Source organism: Antedon bifida, chromosome 10 (assembly GCF_963402885.1).
Source record: "Antedon bifida chromosome 10, ecAntBifi1.1, whole genome shotgun sequence".
In the NCBI taxonomy this organism is placed as follows: domain Eukaryota; kingdom Metazoa; phylum Echinodermata; class Crinoidea; order Comatulida; family Antedonidae; genus Antedon; species Antedon bifida.
The window spans coordinates 3,562,428-3,582,182 of record NC_136235.1 but is presented as its reverse complement, the minus strand read 5'-3'; the positions used below and the strand labels follow the sequence as shown (position 1 = coordinate 3,582,182).

At 32.3% G+C, this 19,755-nt stretch overlaps 1 protein-coding gene across 2 annotated transcripts in view; it reads left to right on the top strand.

Moving 5' to 3' along the window:
* Positions 1 to 19,755, top strand: part of LOC144854065 (conserved oligomeric Golgi complex subunit 1-like) — a 51,191-nt gene that overhangs the window by 21,021 nt on the left and 10,415 nt on the right. Inside the window, exons 6-25 of one of the 2 annotated variants that reach the window (XM_078711947.1) lie at positions 242 to 283; positions 656 to 742; positions 1,124 to 1,160; positions 1,638 to 1,832; positions 2,193 to 2,261; positions 2,733 to 2,920; positions 3,273 to 3,377; positions 3,731 to 3,960; positions 4,416 to 4,607; positions 4,926 to 5,021; positions 5,242 to 5,349; positions 5,585 to 5,630; positions 5,824 to 5,891; positions 6,148 to 6,241; positions 6,746 to 6,823; positions 7,323 to 7,399; positions 8,274 to 8,448; positions 10,567 to 10,698; positions 11,469 to 11,657; positions 14,613 to 16,802. In XM_078711947.1, the coding sequence (XP_078568073.1) occupies positions 242 to 283; positions 656 to 742; positions 1,124 to 1,160; positions 1,638 to 1,832; positions 2,193 to 2,261; positions 2,733 to 2,920; positions 3,273 to 3,377; positions 3,731 to 3,960; positions 4,416 to 4,607; positions 4,926 to 5,021; positions 5,242 to 5,349; positions 5,585 to 5,630; positions 5,824 to 5,891; positions 6,148 to 6,241; positions 6,746 to 6,823; positions 7,323 to 7,399; positions 8,274 to 8,448; positions 10,567 to 10,698; positions 11,469 to 11,657; positions 14,613 to 14,747 (2,343 nt within the window). In that variant the 3' untranslated portion in view covers positions 14,748 to 16,802. Of the gene's footprint in view, positions 1 to 241; positions 284 to 655; positions 743 to 1,123; positions 1,161 to 1,637; positions 1,833 to 2,192; positions 2,262 to 2,732; positions 2,921 to 3,272; positions 3,378 to 3,730; positions 3,961 to 4,415; positions 4,608 to 4,925; positions 5,022 to 5,241; positions 5,350 to 5,584; positions 5,631 to 5,823; positions 5,892 to 6,147; positions 6,242 to 6,745; positions 6,824 to 7,322; positions 7,400 to 8,273; positions 8,449 to 10,566; positions 10,699 to 11,468; positions 11,658 to 14,612; positions 16,803 to 19,755 lie in introns of those variants that run through there. The other variant, XM_078711948.1, reaches the window with a different exon arrangement.

The following is a 19,755-nucleotide window of genomic DNA, read 5'->3' as shown; positions in this document are numbered from 1 at the left end:
TATAATAAATGGTAAAAACATAACTTTAAAAGTGACAATTTGTTACGTTACATCTTATGTAAAACTAGTAAGATAATAGTTATTATACACCTGAGTATCAACAATTAGTGTTTTTCAATCTCAATAGTTGCATAATTAACAATTATTGGGACTAATAATAACAAATAAAAGTCATTTTTAATTCATATTTTTTAAACCAAAGAGGATGTTAAAATATATGAATTCCTTCTTTTTTTTTCAGAGTTGCAGAAATATGTTGAAGAATTCTGTTATGTCAGATGAGGTAACATAGAAAACAATTTCTTGGCAGTTTTAGTTGGTTGACTAGTAAAGCCATTTCCATTAAGCTTAAAGTAATATTTTGTTGAAATCAATTTTTTTTTTGCTAATAGTTTTTTATTATTTATTCATTATTGCTTAGAACAATTAGTACACCATGATTTATTACTTCTGTACAACATAACCTCTTCAGTAAGCACAGCAGGAAACTCTTTTCAAATTATGTACCCAATCCTTTATCATGTACAGTACACAGGACCAATGACTTTACAACCGAAAGGATGGGCAATGGCAGTGTCTTGCCTAAAGGATAAACATGCCATAGATATATGATTATTACAAATTTTAAGCTAGCAGTTTTATTTGCATCCTACAGGACATATCAGAAGCACTGTGCTCAATAATTCTTCTAGAAGACAGTTCACCAAGACAAGTCTTCAAGGAGTTTCTGTTAGCTAGAAAGGTAGATTACAGATGTATTGTTTTACTAGGAGCTATCGATTCGTAACAACCTAGGAACTATGTTATGTTATTTTATGCAAATGCAGGGACATTGAGACGTGTTTCTCTAGGTTCAGATGACGAACAGCGACGCAATATGCTTAGGTTTATCGCAGCAGCTCCCTAAATATGAAATTTAGTAATTTTCTATCAACATTTCATTAACATTACTTTGAATGTTTGCCATTTCAAAATAAAAGTTTTACAGTACTGGTGAGAATGGCACATTAGCAAGAGGTGTATTATATTTGAAGCATAGCAATAATATATTTCAATAGAATTTGACTGAAACTAATTGTAATTATTTGTTACCTTTACTATTTTATTATTGTTTTGTTTTCAGACAGCAGTACAACAATGCTTTCAAACAGCACAACATGGTATGTGGTAAATTGGTTATGAATTTATATTGTATATTGCTACTTTACAAATAATCATGATCATTATTATGATGATGATATACCGCATGAGGGACGATATTTTACGCCTTACGCATACATGACTATTTCTCACGCATCCAAAATATTCAGAAAAACTATTATTTTAAAATTAGCTTGCCTATTTTGAAGGAAAAATGGTCTAGGACTGCACATTATTTAATTAATTTTAGCATAATTAGCCTAGGCCTATGTTTGTTTGTATTTTTTGGTTAATGTAGTATAGGAAAGCCAACTCAATTTGGTGAAAAATCGGTGCGCTATATACAATTTTAATTTAATGTCTCACGCATTGGCCACTGAAAAAGTTGGCAGGCATATGATAATACTATCACCATGTTGGTGCAGTACCTGCTGTTTCCTTGCCCCAGAATATAAACAAAGCTCAGATGATGAAACTTTATGATTTGCATATTCCAGGTGCAAGTATCAAGCAGCAGGTGTGTAATGTGGTGCAACTGATCTCAACCACCATACAGCAAATTTATACAATATTCTACAGTGATGAAGATGACAAATCAGAGAAGCCAACAGATTTAAAGAACCACAATGATTCTTCTAAATCAGATCTTCTTCTGAAAACTCTCAACTCTGTAACTGCACTACCACAAAATGGTAAGGGAATGATAGATAGATATATCCAGAATATTAAGTATGATTAGTTTACTGTTGAATCAAATCCGTTTCCTTAGTTTTTGTCTCCGACTCTATGGTGCATGTTTGTGGGGAGAGGGCTACACCACTTCTCCCTCACAAATGAGTTCAGTACCAATTTCTGTTACCTGGGTGGGAGGAATAAGGTGGATAAAGAATCTTTGCTGTAGGATTCAACACAGCAGTGACCGTGAACCTCTTCACTGCAAACCCAATGCTCTAAACACTTCCCCACAGTGCTCAATCAGACTATACAGAACCAGATGAATTTATTCAATAATACCCGGCATAATTGCTATTATTATTTCTTCATTTATTTAGATGCAGAGCACTTGTTAGCTAAAGAGCTGAGTGGATCATTTGTTAAACATTTACCAACATCAATAACAGGTAAAACATATGTCTTTAGTTAGGTCTTTACTACAAATTAAAAAATTAGTTGGTTAGTAGACTAGTTGACTCTATTCGCAGTAAATTGTCTAAAAGCTTCTAATGCTGAAGAGGATTTTTCTGTATACATTTTTTAAAATTTCAAATGTAAATGTCTACAGATAGTCTCGAACCATGCTAGTCCGATTATCGATTACACCATCACTCTCCGGTATATACTGCACCTTACGCAATACCCAGATGGTCTCCCAAAATGCAACTCAAGGTAGCTTAACTCTTGACATCTGACAAGATGGTTGGAGATGGTTGAGACTGAATTTATGTCATAATGTACAACAGTAAAATATGATATAATAGTTATATGAATAATAATATGAATATGTAATAATATGTTCAAGTTGGGAACTGAAGATTTTGGGTTAAAATTGTCAAGGTATTTTAGTACATTAATACTTTTATTCTTGTGATCAGGGTTTCGTCCAAGTCTGCGTACAGCTGCTGTAGCAATATCAGCCAAGCATTTACATCAGAGTGTTGACGAATGGATTGAAACGTGTGTACAAGATGTCCACACTGGAGTTGGTAGACTGTTTAACTACATCAACACCATCAAAGGCTTGACGGCCATCCGTGATGCATTGTGGGAATTACTCACACAGGTATGTCACGTGATTTGAATTAAATTGATTACTTTATGAACATTTTTCAGATGATCGTATTGAGTCGGGAAGCTTGACATTATTTTGTTTCAATTTTTTTAATCTCAAAATCCAATAGCTGTTCATGCCGTTTATACCTCCCTGATTTGTTATTGGGGACATTACGAAACAGGGCGGGAAGCCACAAGAATAATTGAGCTTTAACAAAGTGGGCGGAGGACGATAAAGTTTCCAGCGAACACAGGATGTCCGTAGTCCTCCCTATTACTATAAATTACACAGCTTAGTTTGTGTATGTGATAATAAGTCTTTGTGAGCTTGTATTTATTATTACAGTTGTTTGTTATTTTAGGATGAAGATGTGGTAGACTGGAAGGTAGCATGTAAACATATTATGAGCCAACCATTGTCTCTATGGGGAGAATTCATTAGGCCACTATTCCTAAACAGAGCTCAGGTAACCGCCTCTTCAAGTATCGTATTGTATCCAGATCACAATTTGTTGTATTTTGTGGTCTACTTTTTCTACTACTCAATGGCTTGTTATTACAGTGTCTATTCAATTCAATTTATTCCGGATTTTACAAAACAAACAATAACACATACATCTCCTACACTCCTACAGCGAACTCAATAGGAATACATATATGCTATACTGTATCTCTGCTGCTAGAATATTGTTGAAATAGGATTTTTTGGTAAACCTGTTATAGCACCATCTAGGTATATTTGCCATAGAAAGTTGCAAGTGAATGTGTTAATTAAACATTGTGGTTGTGTTAAAATTAAAGAATTTTTTTTTCCTGTCAGGCTATTTTACAAGATGACCTGGATAAAACTACCAGCACAATACAAACAGCCACCAATCAGGTGATACAGGAGATCAACTCAAATCCAGATGAAAGAGACATCGCAGCCTTTGTGTGGTCAGAGTCTGTTAATGATATGCCAAATACAGCAGTCTGGACCGGAGCAGCACAGAAGGCTGATGCTGGTGGTCTGTACATGAAGACTAGAGCGTTTACAAATCAAGTACAAAAGTAAGATGATCAAGAATTGTTGGCAATTAAATGTACCAGGTTCTTTAAAGGGCACACAAGTAGTTTGTGTACACTGGCTTATATTCTTTATCCAGGATTAATTTATTTAGCTACTGTGAGTGAGTGGCCGAGCGGTTAAGACAGCGGAACCTTCATTACGTAGTCATAACGTCGGCAAGGGTTTGAGGCTCACTCACTCCATGGTTCTGGTGGTAGAACGAGTCTTCTCGGATAAGGATTATAAACCGTAGGTCCAGTGTACACATCTAGCTCATGTGCACTTTAAAGAACCTAGTACATCTTTTGAGACGAGTAGGGGGTTACTCCGGTGTACTAGCAGATCACAGCCACTGATCATAACTGGGCCCTCTCGGAGACCAGTCTTTGTCTGAAGAGGTCACCCAGTATAAATAAAATATTTTAATTCAATCATTACAATTTTATTTTGTATGTAGTCTGTGCTCAGTATTTAACACACAACTACAAAAACTCCTTGAAGACTTGTCCAGTTATACACAGCAGCAGGTAGACAAGAAAGACAACAAACACCAAGTCACCAGCCCTACAGGGGTGCCATTTGACCGTTATGCTGACACAGAAACACTGCATAGCTTCCTCCAAATAGCATGTATCAAATGTGTTCATAGGTTTGTTTCTATTTCTCATTTTTACCTTGCATAATTATAATAATATATAATTATTATTGCATATTTGTGTGCATTAATAATCTTTCATTGTCAATGTATTTGTGGGTGCATGTGTGTGCGCTATAATGTTTTGGCTGAGTTTTTTTGGGGGCTTCCATTTATTTGTGAGAAGGCTATGACATGAATCGGACCTCATATACTGTACCATCCTTTGATAGAGACAATGTTGCACTAATGCCACAAGCTGTGCATTGACTATGTATTTATTTTCAAACAAAGTACAGACAACATCTAAACAAATAAATCTAATCTTATTAGAATTATAGAACATATGAGTTTACATCTAGAGACTTGTCAAAAACACCTGGCTGAGAAAAAGCAACTTCCAGAAGACTGTACCATTATTGTTGACAGGTAAGTTAATATGAACTGGTCAGAAATGTTATATTATGTACTTACTAATTTATCGGAAATTTACATTGATTAGCGAAGTCACAATTTACTGCTGATAATACAATATAATAACAAAGTAAAAGGACAGCAAAACTGCCAACCATTTTTTAGTTTCAATCTGTAGGTCTTAGACAGGTAGAATTGAATGCAAGCAAAATTAATATTTGTTTCCTTTATGTAGGTGCTTGGCCCTTGGGAGAATATGTCAAGCAGTGACTGAGTTGGCTCCAAATCTACAAGTATGTGTTACCATTGCAGATCAAAAGAACAAAAAACAAAGACAATCAAGGTATACATTTTTATCACTTCTCTCTGGCAGTTTATAACAGTCTCTCTTTTCGAATGGTCACAAACACCTGAGTGTCTCCGGAGATCACTGCAGAGTTTTGATGTGAAAGGGGTATTGGAGTTTATATTTGAATATAAATAATATTTGGAAAAATATACATTAGTTTTTGTATAGTGCTTACATTTCAACTGTACATGTATTATATTACTTTGTATTATTGTTTCATAATATTTAGGACCCCAGCTAAGTCGTCATGGTTCTCAAGAAGCAAGCCAGCACAGGTAAGTGCACACCTCATTTACTACAGTAACACTAGTAGCATGGTTTTCCGCTTACTTGTGTAAATTGACCTTAAAACAGTGTAAAAAAAAACACAGTAGGAATGTTACTTTAAAAAAGATGATAATGTTTTTTAATTGTAGAAATCACAAAGTTAACCAGGTTTTGTTATATTTAAATATATATATTTTATAGACTGTAGAAGTGACAGAGTGGAACCAAGTTAAGAAATTACTGCAAGACAAAAGTCAGGAAGCTTTTAGGTAGGTTGTGTAGAGTGCAGTGTCTATATGCATTAAACAATCTTATGTCATTAAAGGCTTGTCATAACAAAATTGGCAATTCCCAAAAATGTATGAAAACTATTAATACAAGAAAAATGATGTTACTTTAACCACAACCTCGTTTAACACAAAAAGTTGCTTTTTAATGATGTCATTAATACAAATTAAGTAGAAATACAGATTGTGTATCTGTTATCTATGCTTAATTGTGTTTTTTGTTTGTTTTTTTGTGCAGTATATGGGGTGATTATACAGCGCAGGCATTCTTGGATGATTATCAGACTGCTGTGTTAAAGTGTACACCAGCTACTCTTCTAGCAGCATGTACAGTAAGTCATGCATCATGCATGGAGGGGTCATTTATCACACATAGAGGTCATGCATCACACATAGGGGTCATGCATCACACATAGTGGTCATGCATCACACATGTAGAGGTCATGCATCACACATGTAGAGGTCATGCATAACACATAGAGGGGTCATGCATAACACATAGAGGGGTCATGCATCACACATGGAAGGGTCATGCATGGAGAGCGTTATGTATGGGGATGCATCAAATATTTTTTTTTTTTACCATATTTAATGAGGGTAATCCATCCAGCAATTGCTGATCAATAGAGACCCTCAGAGGTTCACAATACAAACATATACACAAGATACATAAACAAAGTCTTATTACAAGTCTTTGGGAGTGGAGTTTTGTCCTTAGAAAAAATCCTGACATGTGACGGGACTTGAACCCATCACATATAGAGGAGGTTATTCATTAGAGATTCAAGTAAGTATGTCACAATTACCTGATAAAAAATATTATAAATTTAATTTAGCAATGGGCAGCGGTTGACATCGAAGAAGAAACTGAAGACGGCAAGAAGATTAGCTCCAAGATAAGGCTTCCTGTCCAGGTTAGTGAGAATGTTCATAATGATATCAATGACAAGCCACATCTAATGTCCCACTTTAGTGCACATATATTAGCTCCAAGTGTGAATGTATTTACTACATGAGACAATAGGGAGCTTTTGATTTGTACGACCTATGACCTACACATATTGTGTAGTGGGTCATCACTTAAATCTAGAATCCACAAAGGAATTGAGTGAGGAAACACGTACCCAATGTCCCCTTATGCGCACATTGAATTAACACGACATAAAGAGTACATATCAAGGTCGTCTAGTAAGTTGTCGCAAATGGAAAGGTCCTTAGTATCATAAACAAAGCTTTTACCAGAGCGGACTATGTTTATTATAATGTAAATAATTAAATCATATTACTGACATATATTAATAATGCTATAAACCTTTCTTTCTTACTTTATCTGAAGTCTAGCATTTAAGCTAGTGTTTAATTGTTACATATATATATATACAGTATATATCGTATTATTCTTACTTTCTTCAGTGTTCTTGGTATGTTCAATCACTCTTATTTGAGTTGTGCTCAGAAATCAACCGAGTTGGTGGACACGCCCTTTCTAGGTTTGTATTATTCCATACGGGTCTACAGTTATTTATTATTTTGATATGAGTGTGTGATAGTGTAATATACCCTTGTACTTAAGGAGAAACTATTCATTTATTTATTTCAGATATTACTCTACATCATAATCAAGACCTATGTTCGAAATGATTAAGAGGTCATTTTCCGAATCTAAGCACTGTTTTAATCATTTGAGAGTATTATTATATAATTTACACAGTCCCATGCAACACATTTGATTATCATAAAGAAAAGTAAATGTAGATTTCCCCTTAATAGGTGTGTCCCTTGAAAACGGGTGTCCTAAAGGAGGGGGTCTACTACATTAGCATTAAGAGTCTTTCAAACGATTCCGGTCCAGTGCCAGCAAATCAAATCAAACGTTAATGTTTCGTTTTCGCGACGCTCTATGCGGCTATGTGCCAATCGATATGCGTGTAGAAAAACAAAACATTGATGTTCAATTTGATTTGCCGGTGCCAAACCTAAACCATGTGTGAAAGACCCTTAAATCCGAAGATAAGCACAGGTTTCTTCAATGCTCAAAACAAAGGCATTGGAATTGCATTAAAGTAATGATTGAATTCTCTTTTTTTTTTTTTTTTTAATGAGGGTGATCCATCCAGCAATTGCTGATCATTAGGGACCCTCAGAGGTTCACAAGACAAACATATACACAAGATGCTCTACATAAACAGTCCAAAAGTGGAAAAGAGTGGAGTTGTAATTTTGTCCTTAGAAAAATCCTGACATGTGATAGGACTTGAACCTAGGATCCTTGGAGTGGTAGCCAAGCATCATAACCACCAAGCCACAACTCCACTCCTCCACACTTTACAAACACATATGCATAATTTAACTTTTTATTTTCAGAATTACTATTTGTAAATTGGTACAGAGTGTTACTCATGGTATTATGAATACTTACAAAGAATTATTAACATCAAAAGAATTAGGAGTTCAGTTATCACAGCCTAGAGTGATACAGTTGCTATTTGATCTAAGATTTGTATATGAAATTATGTCCGGAAGAGGAGATGATAAAAAGGTAATCATTACTTTATATTCAATATAATAATAATTTATTGGCACTGCACTTTTTTTTTATCAGTGGCACACTTATTCTTGTGAAGGTGCGTCTAAGGAAACGAAACAAAAAGAAGAGAAAAATACAACAATGGGAATATACATTCCTGCTATGATAACAAAGGAACTACTTAAACCAACTTCATGACTAGTTACAACTTATAGAATATAGTACAAACAAATAAATAAAGAACTTGCAAAATGAAATTCACAAAATATACAGCAACATAGAACACACAGCAATGGGGAATAAATACTCAGATATTTTTGAGGAGAGATCTCCTATTCTATCCTTTACACACGTATTAAGCTCTCTCTACACTATCAAACTTTATGTGACAACAAAATGTGGTGTGCTCATATATGGACATGATGATGTCATATCAGCAACATATTTAAGCATATCACTACCATATTTGGGCACACCACATTTTGCTGTCACATAAAGTTTGATAGTGTAGACAGAGCTTTACAATATCAAAGAAGCGTTTTGATTGCTCTTCATAACATAGAGGAATAGTTCCGATAATCGACATAAACAAATAAAAAATAATTTTTTGATTGTGCTAGAGCGGTTGTCCAACATTTCGGTGTTCCACCATTCTCAGTTCTTTATTATTCCCCCAATCACTGAGCCTATACTCTTAATAGCATCTCAGCGTTCGGCATTGGAAATCATGTCACAAATAATCTAGATAGATTGTAGAAATCTGTTATAAAAATCTTTAATTATTTTGAATAGTCTAAATGTGTTATTCAATTTGATAAATTTCCGGCATATAAATGTAATTCACACATTTTCATTAATTGAACTCTACAAATGTATACAAACACATTTTTTATTTTTTTCCTCACCGTTTTGGTCCCATGGAACTAATTTGTTCTCGTACACATCCTATCGAACCTAACACTCGTTGTGGATGTTATGTCTTTAGCATTCATTATTCAGTTGATTTAAATTGGTTTTCTATAGTGTGATAAAGGGAGGGATTTCGGATTCACCTAGCTTTATTTGTACATGTCCCTACGGAACGACAAACGACTCTAATGTCAGGAATCCTAACACATTAAAATATAAACCTCAAGCTGTTATGAAAGAGTATCATAACCTATGACTGACTATTCAGTATAAATAAATCTTTTGTCTGATGAAATCTTAAGAGTTTAAAATGTTCAATAATATACAAATAATGAATGTTTAAGAGTGTAATGGTACAAATAATGAATGTTTATGAGTGTAATGGTACAAATAATGGCATGAGGTGAATGATAAAACGTTATATTTCAAGGTACTATTAAACATTCAATAGTGCGTATATATTTTGATTGTGGAAAATAAACAGATTACAAAGATTATTGTAAATCAAAGACAGATACCTGGTAATCACACGTCTTGTTTTAGACAACACAAAATAACTTTAGTGTAATGCCTCACTTTTTTATATTATGTTGTAATGTTTAATGAGGGGTAGAATAAATTATATGATATGATTGTATTAGATTTTTCATAAATAAAATGTTGATTTATATGATACAACATCATTAATGTTGTGTATGTATATGTATCTTTGTTTTTCTCATGTGTTTGTTTTTTAGTGAAATATTGTCAAAATTCAATTTTTACTGACAGAAAACAACAAGATATAGCAGAAATAGCAATAGGGGTTTATAAATAGATCACTGTAGTCTAGTTTAATCCTTATCACAAAAAAATAAAAAGCATACAGTACATACAGTAAAAACAGAACAATGACTGTTGATTAATTTGAAATATTATGAACCACAATTTTGAAAATTACAAAGGTTCAATGATCTTTTAACATGAGCTTTTCATATTGCATACATAAGTAAATTATAATCCTCTCTAAAACCAGATTTGACATTTTATGACACTTTTAAAAATGCTCCATATTGCATAATGAATTGTATTAATATAATAATTGCTGAAATGCTAACTTTTCAGCACTTTTTGCACTACTTAACATCTCAACATGCAATAACTATAATTGACTGAGCTATCTCTGTAAAACTGATACCTTAAAGTCATTTTACTTAGTGTATTGAACGCTCTATCTTCAAGGTTAATGTCACTTATACGGCTGAAGTGGAAAAGTTGATTGACCGTTTTGAATCAAAGATTGACCCCTTTGACCTGGATGTTTTTACCGTCCACATTAACTCTAACCTTTCAAGACACATTCATCGCAGTTCGGTAAGTGCCGTTTTACGCTCTTAATTAGTCTTACCGTAATTATACCATTATAGATATCTGTCAATAATGGAAATCTTTCACAAACATAATGGTTGACCTATTAAGGCCTCAGGTACAATCTTGATTATATTATATTGATCTTATTGCGTTTACTGCTCTCTTAATAAGTTTGTTGTATTCACAATGACCTGCTCGACCACTTAAGACAACAGACAACAACCAAATAGTTAACTCCACAAAATGGCTCTAAATCTTTTAAAACTGGATGTACTGTTTCAGGTATAAAACTGCGCTTGGGTATGATGCCACATCTTCCACCACTCCTATATTTGACAATTTTGATGCAAATTGCATTAATTTAAATATCTGAGTGCAAAAATATAGCATTTAAAACATCGGCAAAAATTATGAAACGATGTCAACAAATTATGCGCTCTGTTGAGATTTGTAACAAAGCAAAACCAACCCTTTCCACTAAGTTTGACATGGTTATGTTCAGAGTGTGTTTTTTTTATTATTTATTTATTTCATACGCATCCAACAGCGAGTGACTCACTAATTACAGGATGGATAAACTATTTAATACTTTATCGTGGCAAGCACGTTAACCAGTTATTTTTAATTCAGTATTTTAAATGTTGCAATATTTTTAATTTAAATATATTTACAGTAGATGTATTTTAAAATTAATTGAATGTCTTATTATCTTGCCAAGCAAGAAACATTTTTATAAATGCTGCATTTTCATGTCAGTCTTTATTTATTCATAGATCCTACTAGGGGCCTTGGCTAGCCCCGAAAAGCATGTGTACTCCAGCCATAAGGCAGTCCAAGCTGGCCAACAAGAACAGCATAACATACTGCCACTGTCAACAAGCCAGGCTAGGTTTAACCTGCTTCCACTAAGCTCACAATCCACACAAATCCTACCAACAAGTTTGCCAAGAGCGCCACAAACTGTAAGATAATTGACAATTATTATAGTATTTTTAAGAATAGAAGTATAAATGTAGTTTTAAAGCTCTGTCAAATTTTATGTGACAAAAAATGTGATGTGCCCATATATGGACATGATGATGTCATATCACTACCATATTTGGGCATATAACTATCATATTTGGGCACATCACACTTTTTTGTCAAACTAGTTTGATAGTGTAGACAGAGCTTTAGACAGAGCAATTGTGGAAAAACGGTAAATTGCATTTCTGAGTATAACGGCCTAGTTTAAAGAATTATTTAATCACAACAAATTTTATTCCTGTATAAAAGAAGGAAATAAAAAAAAAATTAACATTACTAAATCTCGGCTAGCAGAACTAGTTTTTGTAATTCACTGTCCTCTTTCCACCACTCCTGACAATAACTGCACGTACAATAATTTCAAAGTGGCGCGGATGATCTGTGTCCTCCAAAATGTTTTGAAATGCCTTTGTAAGTCGTTCATATTCACTCATGGTCTTTGTCATCAGTTACTCGTTGTTGTGTCCGAAATGATTGATTATACTTTTGCTTACAGTAGTTCACAGAGTTGATGATGTTACCGTTTCCGCATCCATTTAACTGTCCGCATACGCAGCTAAAGTTTCCACAAGGTCACCGTGCCCTCATCCATTTAACTGTCCGCATACGCAGCTAAAGTTTCCACAAGGTTACCGTGCCCTCTGGATACATTTTAACAAATAACTATATATGTTATTGCGTTTAAAAAAATGAGAATTCTAGATAAAATGAATTGCTAGATTGCTATTCATTTTTTGAATACTTTTGAAAATACAAAAAGGAGCAAGCATTAGTTATACATAGGCATGAACAGATTTAACTGCTCTTTTTCCAACATTTACAAAACAATAATTAATAAACAAAAAGTTAGCAAATTATTTAAAATGACATAACATCAATTATACAACCTAAACTAATACAAAATAATATAAATGACTTACATTACAATTTAAATGATTTTAAACAGGCATAATTATCAGAATAAATGTATCATATTCATAAAAGCACTGTTCTATTTTTCTCAATATTAAATTTTTTTTAAACAATAATTAATAAACAAAAAGTTAGCAAATTATTTAAAATGACATAACATCAATTATACAACCTAAACTAATACAAAATAATATAAATGACTTACATTACAATTTAAATGATTTTAAACAGGCATAATTATCAGAATAAATGTATCATATTCGTAAAAGCGCTGTTCTATTTTTCTCGTTAGTAAATTAATTAAATTTGACAATCTGCAGTTAGTTGCACAAACAAGGGAATTTTCATCTTGTTTTGAAAAATATTTTCACTATTCTTTGATATGATTTATTTTATGCTTTTGTGTAGGGGACAATGCAATCTATAATCCCAAGTGATCAATTTAATCCGACATGAAAATGTTGTTTGTTATAATACTAGATTAATTTTGTTCCAAGTAATAGCAATCGCAGTCATTCATTTTTCTTTGTGTTTTGTGTTTCCATTGTTTTCTTCCTCAAGGCTATAGTATTTAAAGTAAAGATGATGACTTACTTGATTTATATTCATTCCTTTTTTTATGGCGTTTAAGAGAAAATGGAGCACATTTGATGCTTGTGAAAGTGACAAAGTGATTTTAGTTTTCTAGTAATTACTTCGCTTGTGTGAAAACTCGCTGCCTAGTTTTCGTATCTATGAACAATGCCCTGAATTTTGTTACCTTTAGGCTATCAGAAGCTGAAAATTACAATTTCAATTGCCACACATTTTAAGATAATTCTCATTGTAACACGCATTATTTTATCAATTCTGCGGCTGTACGATTATCGTACTTTAAAAATGAAGAGGACACTTTTGATGTGGGGGAAGTTAATGTATTGTTTGTTATGCTAGTATTTATACCAATCATCAGAATAAGTAGTCTAATGTCAACTTAGCCTAGAAATGAAATGAATCTATCTTTTGTTTGTCATGCTAACTGAAAATTGGACTTATTGAAAATAATTTAAAATGTAATTAAAATAACTTTCTTTGACTGTATAAAAACATTAATTTGTTTATAGTTCGTAGTTACATGCAACGTATTTAAAAAATGTAAAAATGGTTTAATTTATCAAGCAAGATTACAAATTATACTGTTACACAACAGAAATGGGTTAATGTTTATTGTTAATTGTAGTTGTACAGTACATTATTCAGTTTGATCGATTTTTAGGGGTTTCTGTGTTCTGCCAAAAGACCTAACTCACTAACTACCAAAGTACACATTCAACAATAGACAATAAAATTCTTGTTCATTAATTTCAAATCAATATTATAGTGAATATTGTAGTCAAATTTTATTTTTTTTTTTTTTTAAGCGTACACGAAAGTAAAACAAATATAACAATTGTTTTTCCTGACCTGTTTTTATTGTAGTTGTTTTGATTTGGTCAAATAAATAAATGAAATGAAATTGTATTTTGAACAATGCTCTTGGTTTTAAACTAAAACTGGTTTGAATTACTTGTTAACATTTATGTAAGATTACTGGCCTATGCATTAAAAATGAATACTCTGGTCTAGAGTATTCATTTTTAATGCATAGGCCAGTTACAGTATTGTAATACATGTTTACACTCATTTTAACATTTTAAGTTACAGTATATTTAGAAAATGTCAAGATTATCTATAAAATAATATCTATTTTTAATGTTTTATATTTGTCACAGTTCAAACAATGAGAGTCTTTAATGATCCATGCAGTAATCTTACATAAATGTTAACAAGTAATTCAAACCAGTTTTAGTTTATTAAAATTATTGATAAACCTGAGAAATATTTTATAAATAAATAAATCTAAAGCAAGATATGAAATAGAAGCATGGAAAATTGTTTATTTGGAGAAGGAATACTTAAAATGTAAATTTTATTAAAAACATTTATCTTTGTGCATTTAGCCTCTTAGTCCATCTGCTTATAAGAGTCCACCAGCAAAACTGGCGTTAGAGAAGGTGACATCAAAATCTGGATTCTTTTACTCAAGACTTGGCTCGCTGAAAACAGGATGGTTAGCAAACATTGGAAAGGAGTAGAGATGATGGACAGGCAGTACCAGTAACACATATGTCTTAATTAAGTTCATATTATTTAATTAAATTATTATAGTCTATCCTGGATTAATTATGTGCACCTTGATGTGCTTAACATTAACAATTTGTTATCCTTATTTCAACTATTTGACTTTTGAAACAGTGAATCCCTTGAACCATGGATGAATTATTGTGAAATTTATTTCAATAATTCCTCCATGCTTGAATCATAAATGAACTGGTTAATATTGCTGCACTGTAACATACTGACTGTAATAATATTACGGTTGGGAGAAATATTAGGGAAAGGGTTGTATTTGGAGGCCAATTTTAACACTTTGGTTGGCCATACAATAGCAGAGTTCTTGTGTACTATGGAATGTCCATAATTACTACAGAAATGTGTACGAAATTGGAGATAGATACTGTACTATGGAAGAATATACAAACTACACAAAAGTATAATTGGCCTTAAACTATTGAAAACCCCAGGTAAAAAGGACACAATAATTATGGACAAATGACCCTTGCCACAAGAAGGTGGCCTTTTGATTTTATGATGCACCAAGCAACACTCTTAAGCAGAAGGATTGTTTGATCTGATGTGTAAAAAACTACTATGGACAAATTTGTATCAAAGACTACTGGAGTTAAACAAGTTGATAGCTCTTCAGTAGCTTCATCCCCACCACTTTTGCTTTCTGAGCGCAACAAATTGTATCCACCCGCTTGGAAAACACTATTTTAAGGCAGCGTCATTGTATCGTTTGTACTGTCTAACTGTACTGTCAGGCTATATCGAATTATATGCGACAAAACAGATAAAAAAACAAGAATAGAGGCCACAACATACAGTATATTCCTACACATAATGTTTATGAATGAAAACACATTGGTGGCGCTGTTTACAATAGTTGTAATTTCAGCTGGTTAGTCACAACACTTATTTGATATTGAATGCATCCCGTAAGTCTTTGGAGACCTGATCGAGGGAAGGTAATTTCACGGCCTATCGGTTAACAGTTCATAATATTATTGGACAACCATGACCTGAGTTATATTCTGGGTCTTGCGTTCTGTAACGTTGTATATTTCATGTGTCTTAATGTGCTCTGCTTCTCAACCGTATTTATCAATGGAATTATGGAATTACCGTTATAGATATTCATCATCTTTTACCGACAATTACAAAGAAAAGGAAAACATGGACATTATTTTAGAAGTCGTGACCTAACGGCAAGGATACAATTCATAAATAAACTACTATAAATTTAGAATTCAGTACTTTTTTTATATCAATGACATTAAAAGACTAAATATAGAATAATTCACTTATTTGTGATCATAGTATTTCCATCCATTATTTTTATTAACGTTTCTTTTTTATTTAAATCTTTACTAATTATTTCTAGCATTTAAAAAATAAATAGAATTTCAATAATAGTTTGAAGGTGGTAGATATTAAAATATTTATTTCTATTTATTAAGTTAAGATACCAGTAACATGATAAATGTTTTTTGGTATAGTTAAGAATCATTTAATGATAAAAGCTTTGCATGACAACTTAATTAATAATATGGTACATATCATTTAATCATAATGAAACAGATATTAGAAAAAGCTTTTAAATATGATTAATATTTTTGGTGTATGTTGATTAAATAACACTTTTTTAGAGTTGAAATCAAATTCGGGATTTCATTCTTTTTCTATGTTCTCAAAATATTTAATTATGTAGAATATTTAAAATTGAAAATTAAATACGCTATCAAACTTTATGTGACAAAACAATGTGATGTGCCCATATATGGACATGATGATGTCATATCACTACCATATTTGGGAATATCACTACCATATTTAGGCATATCACACTAGTTTGACAGTGTAGTTTTACATTAACCAATAATATAAAACATAAAATTAAATTACATTAATGAAATGATAATGTATTAAATGTTATTAAAGAACTAATTTTTTCAGTTGTATAATTTTAATTTTTTTTTATGGGGTCATTAAACTACAGTAATTAAAATATAGGAAAAAGCATTGATAGAATTGTGTACATATAAACCTATCTATAAAAATAAATTTCAAAGAAATAATATTTCATGTGAGTTCTTTTTTTCAAGCCTGAGTTTTTTTTTCTCTGAATTTGAATAATGTTGTTGATTGATGTTTGAAGTTTTGTTGAATTGTCTGGAATATTAGAGAAATAGATTAACAGCCATGTGAGCCCAATTTATCAACATTCATCTCCTTGCTACTTTTATAGTTGGTTAAAATATGGAGGAAAAAACAACTGTTTTCTTCCTCTAATAATCAGACATACATCAATAGTACACATAAAAACACTCATAAAAATAGATTAGTTGAAACTGTCGTTTTATTCGAACAAAAATGAGGAGCCTATCTTTTTAGACTTTTCAGTCTTTGTTTCTAAACTTTATTGAACAAACGCTTTTGTATCAGCGGCACACGTTGCGTTCATTTACAATGCAATATAAAAACACCAAAAAAATATCAAAAATAACATTGTTAAAGTATTTCCTGTCACCCTTTGGTGCTTTGTATTGTGTTAATTTTACTCATTTGTTCTTGAGAATGGTTCCATGATGCTTCCGAAACGTCGATCTTTCTTGTCATTAAATTTTATTTTAAAGTTATAAACAAAACGTCTCTTAATTCGTAAATTATTTTTAAATATTCAAAACATTAGAATTATTATGGAATTAATAATGGCTTTTATTGTAATATCATATCTTATTTACATCTATCAAAGTAAATATTATTGTTTTCGTCCAAACTGGTCTATTTTAACTGGAGCATGTCTAATTATATTGTTTACATTACGAGTCTCAATTACAAGGTGTAATAAAATAGTCGTACATAATTTACCTGGACTGATAACATTTTCCTAAGTAAAATGTGTAAATTTTGTAACTGTAGACGAAATGGTGATTATCGTTCTGTTGTGAATTAGATATTGGATAAATGCTATAATTCCCGTAAGGAAATGTGCTACCCTAACTGCTCCTCAGTAACTTGTATCGGATATCATGCGTAATTAGCTACAGTAAAAATACATAATTGTCGTTTCTACGCCACGTTTGTGTCTGTTATTGCAGAAATAGCTAATGAACTTGAACGAATGTTGTTATTATGAATTGTATCGACCAATCACATTTCAGATTGAAGTTGTAGAATGAGGTAGATACAAATTAACTGTTAAGTGTCAGATATGTTAGTAGATTTTGTACATTTATATTGAAGAATATTTCCGGATTTGTAAATGTAAAGTTGCTTGGTTGTATACCTACCAATCCCAGAATCCTTGGTTCTAGTCTTACAATGTGATCATTTCAATCTCAAGGGACTATGAGACCCTTTTCAAGTATCATACCTTTATTGTAAAGAAACTAGGAGATCATATTAAAAATGATTTTTTTTTTTATTATTATTATTTGGAGTAACCTGTTTATTATTAATTTATCATAATTATTAAGATTCCTCCTTTGTGTAGAGCATTTTGTGTGATATTCTTGTTCTTCCTGATTCTTTTTTTTTCAAAACTAAATACAAAGCCAACATGATGATTTTTTCCTCTTTTCTGGAAAAATCTTGGAACTATCCTGGCTATCGGTTAGATGATGACAACATCTTTTTTAATAATAATAATAATAATAAATTTTGACTTTTTTAAAGTGCATTATGCATAAAGCTTCTATGCGCTTCACATAACATTTTCTATTTGCCATATTAATTAATAATTTAGCATGAAAACATGAATTGAAATAATTCCTTTACAGTATATAGAATGTATTGAGCATTTATACTGAGGCTTTACCATACATTTTTCCAAGAGATTTTCTCATTCTTGTAAATATTGCAGCCTAATTGCCTGTTTCATTATTCAAAGAAAGCGAACTCTCGTTACCGCTACCCATCTTTATACTGTCGTTAGTTTTAGATTTGTTTCATGTAACAATAATTACCCACTAAGCCCAATTCTAAATATAGAAATTGCTTTCAAGATATTCTATCCTACACAATTTGTTTTAATCAGAACCAAACATTAAATTAAAGTATGCCATCATATCATATGCAACAATTCAAGTCATGTTTTTGTTAGGTTTACACAGTCAACTTTCGCATTAGGGAGCATTTGATTTGTGACCTGGGACATAGGAATATTTTGTTACAGTCGTTATTTGTTTCCTAGGCCTACAGTCTGGGTTAAGGAATCAGGCAAAGAACTACATCCCGATGCTCTTGTATGCATGTAATGAATTAACATGATATAACTAATATCTAGGTCATAAGCAATCATCTTTACTTGCCTAGCGTTCTCCAGAATATGGTTGTAGCTTAACAACTGAAATGTCAAGACATTCTCAACCCAGTGGCGTAACATTGAGACCTGAGGCCCCTGGTTTAGAAACCTAAGTAACCCTCCAACGCTGGCGTTTTTAACCTTTTACGACATATTTTAATGCCTGTGTTTCATCTAGGCACTGCTCAGGGGCCCCCATAAGCTCCAAGGCCCTAGGTTTAGCCACTGTCTCAACCACATACTTTATTTCCTTTCGGAACCACATAGTGTACTGCAAACCTAACAGTACTAGCCCAATCAAAAGCTCCCCATTATTGTGGGACACCATTGGATAACTTCATATGTCTGGTTTTCAGAGATTTCAGTAATTTATTAAGGTTTAGGACCTCTTTTCAAATTCTGCATCTGCCACTGATTTAATTACTGTCCATCAATATGACTAGCAAAACATACCCCATCTATCTCTACCAGATTTTCTGCATTGTGTTTTTACATGGCCATTATAATTAATTTGCTATCCATGTTTATTTTGGGCTATAGCAGATCAGTGTTGAATTAACTAGCACTAGAAGGCCCCAATCCCTTGACCTTTCGGGAAAGGCGTGCTATGATTGGTGCATGTTGTATGGTCTTAATTAGTATATTTATAAACAAACTATAAATCAGCTTGCTGGAGG